General features: G+C 44.8%; 1 protein-coding gene across 1 annotated transcript in view; it reads left to right on the forward strand.

Moving 5' to 3' along the window:
- The first annotated feature begins 4,552 nt into the window (after positions 1–4,552).
- LOC129502016 (uncharacterized) overlaps positions 4,553–12,075 on the forward strand; it is a 29,883-nt gene continuing 22,360 nt past the window's right edge. Inside the window, exons 1-2 of the mRNA XM_055313365.1 lie at positions 4,553–4,742; positions 5,319–5,440. Coding sequence (XP_055169340.1) covers positions 4,553–4,742; positions 5,319–5,440 — 312 coding nt within the window. The remainder of the gene's footprint in view (positions 4,743–5,318; positions 5,441–12,075) is intronic.

The following is a 12,075-nucleotide window of genomic DNA, read 5'->3' on the forward strand; positions in this document are numbered from 1 at the left end:
CTCAGGGGTGGACTGAGAACCAGAGGCCATGTCAGGAGTCATGCAGACCTCCTCATTTTCTACCTGGCCCCATGCCTACATGCATTTAGCATTGACCTCCCAGTTCTCTCTGCCCCCACAAATGAGCTCATGGTGGGGGCAGGGGGCCTGTTCATCAGCCTGAGCTGATTCCCTGTGTGCATGTGTGTGTACGTGGATGTGCATGTGTGTATACATGTGCACATGTATTCTCAAAGCAATGTAAATAGGAATTTAAAAAAATTTTTAAGATCTAATTTATTTATTTAAGAGAGAGAGAATGAGCAGGGTGAGGGGTAGAGGGAGAAGGAGAAGCAGACTACTCGCTGAGCAGGGAGCCCGATGCAGGGTTCCATCCTAGGACCCTGGGATCATAACCTGAGCCGAAGGCAGATACTTAACCAACTGAGCCACCCAGGTGCCCTAGAATCAAAACTTTTTTTTTTAAAGATTTATTTTTATTTATTTATTTATGACAGACCTAGAGAGAGAGAGAGAAGCAGAGACACAGGCAGAGGGAGAAGCAGGCTCCATGCCAGGAGCCCGACGCGGAACTCGATCCCAGGACTCCAGGATCGTGCCCTGGGCCGAAGGCAGGCGCGAAACCACTGAGCCACCCAGGGATCCCCCTAGAATCAAAACTTTTAATAGTAATTTCTGAATGGCAAGATTGAGGGTGCCAAAATGTTCAATTTTTCTCCCTTACTTGTGTTTTTAAAATTTCTACAATAAACATGTGTTACTTGTATTTAAAAAAATGAAGATGGACTTGAAATCAGCTAATCACTGAATATACCTAACATAATTGCTTAGTACATTTAACTGTGAGTTTCTTGCCATCCAAGGCAAAGTATTTTACCTGTGGCAATGTTAGAGGGGTGGAGGCAGGCGCTGATGGGAGGAGAGGGAGGCAGGGTAGTGGGAAGGGGAGATAGCCATAGGCATACACATCATTGTAAAATTGTGGTTTCGAGTGATTTCTAGTAGAAGACACTTCCCCTTCTTTACATTCAATTTTTCATAAAATCTCAATATCTATATACTGTAAATAACGTGTGTGTGTCTATATCTTTTTTCCAGCTTTTGGAGAATGTAATTCACGTATAGCTAGGTAAGTTTAGGATGTACAAGGGATTGATTTGATACCCTTGTTATCTCTATCTTTGACTAGATAGATCTGAAGATCTGCTTTCCAACAAAGCCCAAACATCCAACACTTCTGGGGTGTGGCAACCTGTTCTTTCTAGAGTGTCAGTTCACTGGGCTCTCTGCCCTGCAGCTGGTGGGGACCAGGCTTGGGCGGGGGCCGGTCACAGGCTGACAATGCAGGGAGTGTACCAGAGGCCAGAGCTTCAGGTGGGGTACCCCTGGCATGAACACTGGCACATGGCTTGGGAGTGGGGGGGGGGGGTGGCTCCAGTTACAGTGACGAAAAGGGGACCATTAGAAAGGTGGTTATTACAGAAGCTGAGTCAGGTCACCATAGGAAACCATAAAACATCCTCGTTCCATTAAATGCTGCACCGTGTGGCCCTCCTTTTTGCTACTAAAGACTATTGGCTCCAGGATGATTTGCACAAAGATTCCTCTTATAACAGGACTTTCAACTCTGGTGGGAACAAGACCAGGGGTTCAAGGGCGCCTGCCAGGTGGGTCTCTGCTGACTTTAGTTCATTAGTGCTTTGCCTCCAAGGGAGTGGCCAAGCACAGAGGATTCTGATTTGAGAGCTGGACTCTCCAAATGCCCCGTTGCAGGGGATAAAATTGCAGTCCCCCTTTCCCTGTCACAACAAAAGAAGGCTCATCCCATGCCCTGTGGAGACTCCTGAATTTGTGTCATCTCCACGTCTGAGCCACTCCCAGCACCTGACACATTTTCTTTCCTTTATTTTCAGAACATTCCCTTTGAAGTTCTGTCCCTTCTCGTCATTGTTCTGTCTCCCAACTTTCTCAATCCCCACCCTGCAGTGCAGCATCTTGCTTAAAACAACTTCAAGAAGAACAACTTTGAGGTGTCTCCCTTTATGTTTTATTTTTTTAAAGATTTATTTATTTATTCATGAGAGACACAGAGAGAGGCAGTGACATAGGCAGAGGGAGAAGCAGGCTCCCCGCAGGGAGCCCGATGTGGGACTCGATCCCAGGACCCCGGGATCATGACCTGAGCCGAAGGCAGAGGCTCAACCCCTGAGCCACCCAGGCATCCCTCCCTTTTTGTTTTAATGCTGAAACTGGCCCCTTGTCTTCCTCACCCCACCAGTCCCCAACAGAGCCCAAACCAGCCAGTGTTTGTTTTTCTTTTTTTTTTAAAGATTTTATTTATTTACTTGAGAGAGAGCAAGAGAGAGAGAGAGAGAGAGAGAGAGAGAAAGAGAGCACAGAGGGAGAGGGAGAAGCAGACTGCCTGCTGCGCAGAGAGCCCAACTCCACTCCCAGGACCCCAAGATCATGACCTGAGCTGAAGGCAGATGCTTAACTGACTGAGCCACTCAGGTGCCCCCCATCCAGTGTTTTTTATTGGTCATTTATCTTTTGCTTAATTACATCAGCTCACATTTTTTGAGCTCAGACTCTGTTTCCAGCACATGCATCACTTAGCTTAATTCTGACAGCAGCCCAACGAAGTAGGTGCTTCAATAAACCCGACTGTTGAGATGAGCAAATTGACTCCTGCCAGGAGCCTGAAGCCTGAAGCCTCACATGAAAGGAAGGTGGAAGATGGCAACTCAGGCCACCTGGATCCCTGTCTGAGCGAGTGAGTCCTCTGGGGAGCCTGCACCAACATTTTTAAAACTTCTAATCCTACCATTCAGCATTTTGGGTGGTTTTTACCATCCCTCACCTTCTGTCTGCAAGGACAGACCACGGTGGAGCTTCCTGGTGCTGGGGTGTAGGTTGACATCTCAAAGCCCCCTGTCCTTATCAATATGTGGCCCAAGGAATAACACAGAGGGCATCAAAGAATAAGATGTTGAACTTGCTCAGACATTTCTGTGCAGATGTCACATCTAACCCTCGACTGGGTAATTTTATTATTAGTCCCATTACATTTTTAAAATTGAGGCAAAATTCATACAACCTAAAATTAGGCATTTGAAAGGCAGCATTTAGTACATCCACACTGTCATGTAACCACCACCTCTGTTTCTTTCCAAAACATTTTCATCACCCCCAAGAGAAAGCCCGTATTCATTTAAGCTGGTTACACCCCAGCCCCTGGAAACCACCAACCACTTCCTGTGTCTATAGATTCATCTCTACTGAATACGTCATATAAATGGAATCCTACAACATGTGGCCTTTTGTGTCTGCCTTCTTTCACCTAGGATCATGTTTTTTCGAGGTTCATCCATGTTGTAGGATGTTTCAGTACTGTTCCTTTTTATGGCTGAGTAATATTCCGTGGTATGCATACCCACATTCTGTTTATGTTCATCTTGGATGGCCACTTGGGGTTCCTCCACCATTGGGCTATGGTGAATAGCGCTGCTATGAACAGTTGTGTACTGAGTATCTGTTTTGAGCACCTGTTTCCAAGTTCTTCTAGGTGTATACCTGGTAGTGGATTTGGGTCATATAGTCATTTCTTTTCTTCTTGAGGAACCGACCTGTGCCATTCTCAAAGCAGGGAATCTGAGGCTGAACGAAATGATGAATTGTCCAAGGTCAGGTGACTGCAGATGACAGAACCAGCGCTAGGACCCAGAAGCTCACACTGCTGTCTGCAGGTGAGGACACACCTGCAGACTGCAGGGAACATCATTCATTCACTCACCAAACATTCATCCGGAGCCAGAGCTTGGCTTTGTGGCAGATTTAGCGATAAGTTCCAGAAAGGAGCTTCCTAATGCCAGAAACTTCGGAAGCAAACAAAACAAGGGTAGTATTTTTAATCATAAGTCAACACGCCCAGCTCACACATAAATTCCATTAAGCCAACAGTCTATTTGAGCACAGCGATGTTCTTCTCACATCTTGCTGCATGTTTTTATGCCAGTGTGGCGAGTTCACGCTGATCCTCCAAGAGCCCTGAGAGGTCTCCTCTCCCTTTTTCTGATTGTCTTTCACTGTCTGCATTTCTTGATTGACCCTGGGGACCGGCCTTTGCATGCTCAAAGGCTTCAACACCAGGGTCTGGAAGGAAGACTTTAAAGGGAAGGGAAGGGGTGGGGAATGGAGGGAGAGCTGGAGGGGGGTGCAGGCAGCAGGATTTAAGCACCCGGAATCTTATTTTCCTGTGGTTTCTAGAGGAATTTTCTTATAAAGAGGCAAATTCTCGTGTCTACCCCTGACCGTTCCCGGCTCACTGGAGCATTTTCTGTGTCGAAAGGTGACATCGAAAGGCTTCACTGAGCTGGCTTTGATAACAGGCTTGGGCTCCTCCTGCCCCCCCCCCCGCCCCGCCCCACTGTCCGGCCTCCCGTCCCTGGCCCCGCTGGCCTGATTAATCAGAACCCTGCCAAGCCCACTGAGGAGGGCTCCCTGGCTAATCTAATCGCCGTCCCCACGCGGGACAGACACCCCCGCTCGGCCAATGAGACGCGATTGTGCAAGCTCTGCTGGCCGGTGGAAATTTCCATGCGCCCGCGGCGGCTGCGGCGGCCCCTGGCGGCGTCGTGCGCTCCGCATTCCGCTGCGGTCCCCGAGCCGGTCCCCACGCCGGGTCCCCGAGCTGCGCGGCCCCGCTGCCAGGCGCTTTACCCGAGCCGCCGCGCAACAAGCTGGTGGCTTTTTTTCCCCCTTTGTTCTCCCCACCTCTCTGCAAGAAAAGCTTTCAATTGTGCAAATGCAAGAAAAGCTGGCGATGCCCGCGCGTGACGGGGGCGGGGGGGGGTGAAGAGAGAGAGGAGAGCAGGCTCCTCAGCTCCCGTGTTGCACAAGCAAGCTGTTAAGTCCTGCCTGGGTTTCTCCCCCAAGTTCCCGCACCGGGCTTTGCAACTCAGTGCGTGTAGGGAGAATGAATGAACTGGGCACCTTTCTAGATCTCTCCATCCGAGGACTCTGGCGACCTTTTTGAGAAGTGGCCGGTGGTCCTAGAGAGCGAAAGATGAGGAGTTAGCCAAGGTGTATTTCTAACGAAGGTGTGGAGGGAGATGGAGAGGGCACCCAGGACCCCAGGCAGTAAGATCAGTGCCATCGCCCAGAGCCGCACAGACAATTCCAAGGCCACAAAGAAGGGACATCTTGTTCAGCCTGCCTGTGCGGAGGAGGAGGAGGAGGAGGAGGAGGAGGAGGAGGAGGAGGAGGAGGAGGAGGAGGAGGAGATGCAGATCCCAGATAGGAGGAGAGGAGTTAGCCAGACAGAGAAGGGGGAGGCGCTGGGGAGCCTGTGTTCCAGCCCTGGACTGAGGCTGCTGGGCAGCCGGCTGCATTTCCACGAAGCTGGGCTGTGTTACCAGATCCCTATCTGTCTTTACTCCAGGTGAATTATTGCATTAAATCCACGTTATTCGGGGGGATCCGGGCCTGTTTCTGCTCCTTGCAATGTGAAAGGACCGACCTAGTGGACAGAGTCCAAAAATTAGAATGCAACCTTGCGGGAGAGCTGGTTCTGCCAAAAGACAATCACAATGGCTTCTTCTGGGATTGGAAGCGGGGGAGGGGGACCATGCGCCCTGAGCTATCTGGGAGGAAGGAAAGGGGGAAAATACGGGTTTTTCTTCCTAAAGGAGAGTATGAAGCTTCAGGAAGATCCAGGGAACAGAAAGAAGGGGCCACCCCCCTTCCAAAAGCCTGAGATGGGTGAACCAAGCCAAACATAGGGAGATAGAAAAGGTGGATGCCCCAGTTCCCCTAGGGGCCAGCTAGAGGTCCTGGAAAATCTGACTTTTATGAGTTTTTCACCTCTCTAAAATCAGGAGAATAACAATTCCTGAAACTAAACTAAAATGAAATGATATCTATGAAACTGCTCGTGGAGAAATATGTGGAAATTTTTACCCACGTATGCAAACAATATATAATCTATGTCTTTTTAGTTGAACCAACTGTGACAGAGAGCCATGGCTAAACTAATAGAGCAGTGCCTATATTAATGTATTCAGTAAATATTTACTGAGCACCTAACATTTTATGGGCATTGTTCTATGCCTGGGGAGACAACCCTGAAAGAAACAGCTATATCTGCTCTTGCGAAACTCAGATTGTGATGGGAAAGACAGGCCATAAAACAGATAAAGTTATAGACTATTTGAGGTGGTGATCAGTGGCTAGCAGGAAAGAGGGGTAGGGACATAGAAAGTAGGGGAGTGATTTTATTTTATTATTATTTTATTTTTGGATGTGCACATGCATGTGGTGGGGAGGATTGGGCAGGGGCAGAGGGATAGTCCGAAGTGGACTCCTTGCTGAGCTCGGAGTCCCACGTGGGGGTTGATCTCACTACACTGAGATCATGACCTGAGCTGAAATTAAGAGTCAGATGCTTAACCCCCTGAGCTACCCAGGTGCCCTGGGGAGTGACTTTGAATTGGGTAAGTAGAGAAGAGCTCATTGAAATGTTCATCTTTGAGCAGAGACCTGACAAAGAGGTGAAGGGGGTAAGCCCTTCTGGGGGGATTTCTGGGGGAAGAACATTCCAGGTGTGTGTGTGTGTGTGTGTGTGTGTGTGTGTGTGTGCAGGAGAGCCAGTGATTCAACGACGGGAATTGGGACTGTGACCCTCCCAGCTGGAGCAAAGAGAAGGCAGGCACTGTCCTGGGAGGAGGAGGACGAGTGGGTGATGGGGATGAGGTGAGTGTTCAGACAGGCAGTGGACAGCTCTGCTGAAGATTTCCCCTTGGGTCTTCAGAGACTGTAAAGCAGCTCCATTTCTAGCTTGGAGACTGGAGAGCAAGCAGTGAGCCTTAACCGAAAGCCTTGCTATGTGTTCGAGTGTATGCTGGGGACTCTGGAGAACACAAAGGAATTTAAATCAGACCCTTGCTCCGAGGGAGCCTGTGGTTTTGTCTGGAATAAAGTTGAGTGGCAAAAAGTAGTTAGTGACTGATACAAAAGAGTTCCTCACACTTGCTGAGTGCAGATGGGCCCCAAAAGGAGGAAGAAACTGCAAGCTTTGGGAACCCCAGAGGTACTCTGGGATTGTGATGGGAACCTAGCAGGTGCTCAGTGACTGTGGATCAAGGGAGTGCCTGAAGTGAAGCAGGGAAGGCTTTGTGGCTAATTGTCTCCTCTCAGGTTGGGGTGGCCTACAGCTTCTGGCAGCCACTCGCAGGCACCCAGCCAGTGTTTCCAGACCACGGCTGGGGCTGCTGTGGATGGTCCTCCAGCCACGCAGTGATGAAAGGCCTCGTGAAGAAGGAAATGACCTTGCTGGTTGCTGGATGGAATGTTTTCCCTGGAGAAATCACAAAATCAATCAGGTGTCCAGGCCTCAGCCTCACTCCTTTCCTGGGCCAGCCCAGGGTCCTGGGGTCAGCTCCTGGGGGGAGGTGGCTTCCTCTGACAGGCTAGTTTCCTTTCCAGGTCTCTGACTCTCCTTTGATTTTGTGATCCTGTTCCGAGGTGTCTCACCAGGCAAAGAGGGTGATCAGGGAGAGAGAAGTTTGATGAAATTGGTTCAGAAAACCCCACAGTGCCATGCCACTCAGAGCCCTTTGCAGGCCTGGCCAGCTGGCCCAGGGCTGACTCTCAGCAGCTCTAGAATGCAGCAGTGGTGGCCCCTCAGAGGCCACCCAGGAACCGGCTTCCTCACACAGGGGCCTAAGGCTCCTTTCCGAAATCAGAATTCTCACGGCAGAGTCTCCTAGCACTGGGCTTCCAGCTCTAGAATCACCCTTGACCTCCCTGAACAGGCCTGAGCAAGTCCTCAGACTTGCAGGGACTCATCCACCCCGGCTCTGTGCAACCAAGACAGCCACACATGCTTGTTGCTAAGCTCAGCCCAGTGGGAGCCAGGCTGCTCTGGTGACAGGGGAGGGAAAGAGAGGGGGCATTGCCCCATGCTTCCTTCTCATAGCTAAGCATTTATTTATTTCACATTTTGAGTAGGAAATATATCATATGATTCAAAAAACTAACAAATACAAAACTTGACACAGTGGAAAGTACCCTTTCCCATCAGCTCATTTCTCATCCCTCACCTCAAAAAGGTAGCCACTGTTCTTAATTTGTTTATCTCTAGATCTTTCTTTTTCTCTATTTTTTGCACATACAAGCAAAATGAATATATATGCTTCTCCCCTTTCCAACTTTCTACTTGCTCCGTTAGTATAAGAGCTGAGCTGCTATTCTTTTATTGTTTTTAAGGATTTTATTTATTTGTAAGAGACACACAGAGAGAGGCAGAGACATAAGCAGAGGGAGAAGCAGGCTCCCTGTAGAGTCTAATGTGGGCCTCTATCTCAGGACCCCGGGATCACAACCCGAGCTAGAGGCAGACACTCAACCACTGAGCCACCCAGGTGCCCTGCCACCTGCTGTTCTGTACCTTATTTTTTTCAGTTAACTCTGCCCTAGAGATCTTTCCATTGTGGTACATAGAGCACATCATTTTTCTTCTTAACCGATGCTTGCTTACTAAACAAAATGTGCCCCAACACATTTGTCCTCTATATGGACATTTAAGTTGTCTTTTGCCTTCACACAGTGCTGCCATGGATAACTTTCTAGTTCACGTTGCGCATGATTATGTGTATGCAGAAGGTAAATTCCTAGAAGTAAAATGGCTGAGTCAGAGGGTAAGTGCATCTCTAATGTGGACAGCTGTTGCCAGATTACCCTCTATAGGGGGTATACCAACCTCTGCTCCCAGGAACAGCTCAGGAGAGAGAGTGCCTGTGTCTCCAGAGCTCCCCAACAGAGTGTATTTTCAAGTTTTTGGATTTTTGCTATTCTGATACATTTTTAAAAAATCAGTATGGTTTGATGTGTATAATTCTTGTTATGATTGACACAGAGCCTATTTTCACATGTTTAGGGACCAAGTGTATTTCCTGCAAAATGTTCATATCCACACCCATTGGTCTTTGTCTCATCGGCTTGCAGGAGCTCTTTATGTACTGGGGAAATAAACCCTCTGTGATATGAGTTGCACATAGTTCTCACTTTGTCATTTACTTATGGGTTTGCTTAGGGTGTTTTTAAAAATGTGCTTGTTTTCTGCTGTGCAGAAGTTTTTGATTTTCATGTAGTTGAAATTGTCAACCATTTGTTTCATGGCTTCTAGATTCTGAGTCATGGTTAGCAAGACTTTCTTATCTCCCTTTTATGTCTTAGTTTGTCTTTGTGTTTTAAATTTTAATATTTAAAGTATATGCAGTTGGGATTTATTCTAACATAGATATGAAGTCTATATATATAAAATGTTTATCAAGGCACCTGTATGTTCAATTGGCTAAGCATCTGACTTCATCTCAGGTCATGATCTCAGGGTCCTGGAATCAAGCTCAAAATTGGGCATCCTGCTCAGTGGGGAGCCTGCTTCTCCCTCTTCCTCTGTGTACACTCTCACTCATTCTCTCAAATGAATACATAAATAAATGATCTTTAAAAAGTCACCTTGGATCAGTAAAAAATTTTCTTTTTATATTTTTATTGGAATAATATTTGCAAATTAACACTTCTAAGTTAAGGGAAATTGACATAAGGCAAAGTCTTCCTGTCTCAGGACATGATATGTCTTCTAATCTATTCAAGTCTTATACTTCTTTTCTCTGCTTTTTTTGGGGGGAGGAAGGGACTCACTTATGAGTGTTTAAAAGATTATGTAGGTCTTGCACGTATCCTGTGAGGCTTACTTTTAATTATTTTATCTTTTTTATTGTAAGTGAAGTATTTTCTTACATTATATTGCCTAACTGATTTGTTTGTATAAACAAAAGCTATTGACTTCTGTAGATTAATTTTACATATCCTACTATCCTACTGTATTCTCTTATTGATTGTAGTAGTTTTCACACATTTCTCTTGGGGTTTCAAAGAATAATACAAATCCCCTGCGAAGAGTGGTAGTTGTACCTCATTTTACTCAATTTTTATACTTTCAGTTGTGTTCTTTTTCTAGTTGTGTTGGCTAGTACCTCTAATACAAAATTAAATAACAGTGCAATAGTGAGCAAACACTTGTCTTATTCCTGACTCAAGGGCAAAGACTAGTATGTTTTGATTGTGTTTTTGGTTTTGAGGTTCAGATATATATTTAAAACATATCTATTTATTCTCATGTTATTGCCCTTGAAAAATAAAGGATGAATTGTCAAATTTTGTCACATTCTATTTGAACATGTATGAAGGTGATGACATAATTTTCTCCCTAGAATTAAGTGGATTTCCATAATATTGAATCATCTTTGGATTCTTGGAATAAGCCCCATATGGTCCTGTTGTGCATTATCTTCACTCACTAATAAATTGTCTGATAGTGTATTTGTTAACATTTTTAATGATAGTAAAAGTGCACAAAACTTAAGTATATAAGTAGATAAGTTTATGCAGGTGCATATGTAGTGGGTATATATGTATATATGCAGTATATGCATAATAATCTGCACATAAAAGTATGAAAAACTAATAGATGAGAAAAATGAATAGTAAAATATGTGATTAATCCTCAAAAAGGCAGAAAATGAACGAAGGAGTAGAACAGATGGAAAATAAAAAACAAATAGCAACATGGCAGGATTTAATGTGACTATATTGGTAATTAGTTGAAATGTACATGTAAAACACTCCAATTAAAAGAATAAAGCAGTCAGACTGAATAAAAAGAGTTGAGACCCAGGCATATAATGTTTCCAGGGAGAGCAACTCAAATATAAGGGCAAGGTTAGGATGAAAGTAGAAGATGAAAAGGTTATACCACACAATACTAGCAAAAAGAATTTTGATTGGCTGACTTAATAGTTAACTACACTTTAGGCAAGAAGTATTAGTAGAGGGAAAGCAGATGTTTCATTATGATAAAAAGGTCAATTCAACAAAAAAACCAAGAATCTAAAATTAATATAAATTTAAAGCACCGAAAGAAAAAAGCTATCAAACTAGGATTTTATATCCAGCAAAAGTCCTTGATAACATAATTTCAAAATAGAAATTAACAGAATTAAAGAAATAAATCAAAAAACCAGAACTGAGAATTAAGCATGTATTTTCCTATTCCATTTTATCATCCATTAGCTTTTTTGTTTTAATTTTTTATTTACTCACTTAAGTAATCTCTACACACAATGTAAGGCTTGAATTCACAACCCTGAGATCGAGAGTCACATACTCTTCCAACTGAGCCAGGCACCCCATCTTCACTTAGCTTTTTGATTATACTTCTTTGGGGAGTCATCGGCCTAAAGATTTCATTATGCATCTCTGACTTATTATCTTTGACCTTAAATTGGTACTTTTTTTTTTTTAAGAGAGGGAAGCAGGGAGAGGGGCAGAGGGAGAGGCTAAGAGAGAATCTTAAGCAGGCTCCATGCCAAGCATGAAGTCATACATGGGGCTCCATCTCACAACCCTGAGTTCATGAGCTGAGTGGAAATCAAGATTCAAATGCTTAATGGACAGAGCCATCCGGTGCCCTAAAATTGGTACTTTTATCTCTTCATTAATAGTGCAGTAATCTTACAACAGCATAAGTCCATTTACTCCATCCTGCACTTTTGGGTCTTGTTGTATAATTTTATGCATATGTTATAAAGCTCAGAGGATCTTATTATTATTATTTTGGCTTCAAACAGAAAATATTCTCTTCTCTTTTCCTGTGTATTTATTCTTTTCACTGTTCTTTATTCCTCTCTGAAGTTTTGTGCTTTCATCTGGGAACATTTTTCCTTTACTCGAAAAACTGTCCTTTAGTATTTCACGTAGTGCTTCTCCACAGGGGATGAATAATTTCAGGGTTTGTTTGTTTGTTTGATACCTGAAAAATTTTTAGTTTGCCTTTATCTGAAGGACTTTTGCTGGATATAGAATCCTAGTTTGATAGTTTTTTTTTTCTTTCAGTGCTTTAAATTTATCATTCCATTGTCTCGTAGCTTTCACAGTTTCTCCCAAAAAAGTTAATCATCAGTTTTGCTCTTGTCCCATTGAAGGTCACGTGCATTTTTTTTCTGGGTGCCTTTA

Source organism: Nyctereutes procyonoides, unplaced genomic scaffold, assembly GCF_905146905.1.
Source record: "Nyctereutes procyonoides isolate TBG_1078 unplaced genomic scaffold, NYPRO_anot_genome, whole genome shotgun sequence".
In the NCBI taxonomy this organism is placed as follows: Eukaryota; Metazoa; Chordata; class Mammalia; order Carnivora; family Canidae; genus Nyctereutes; species Nyctereutes procyonoides.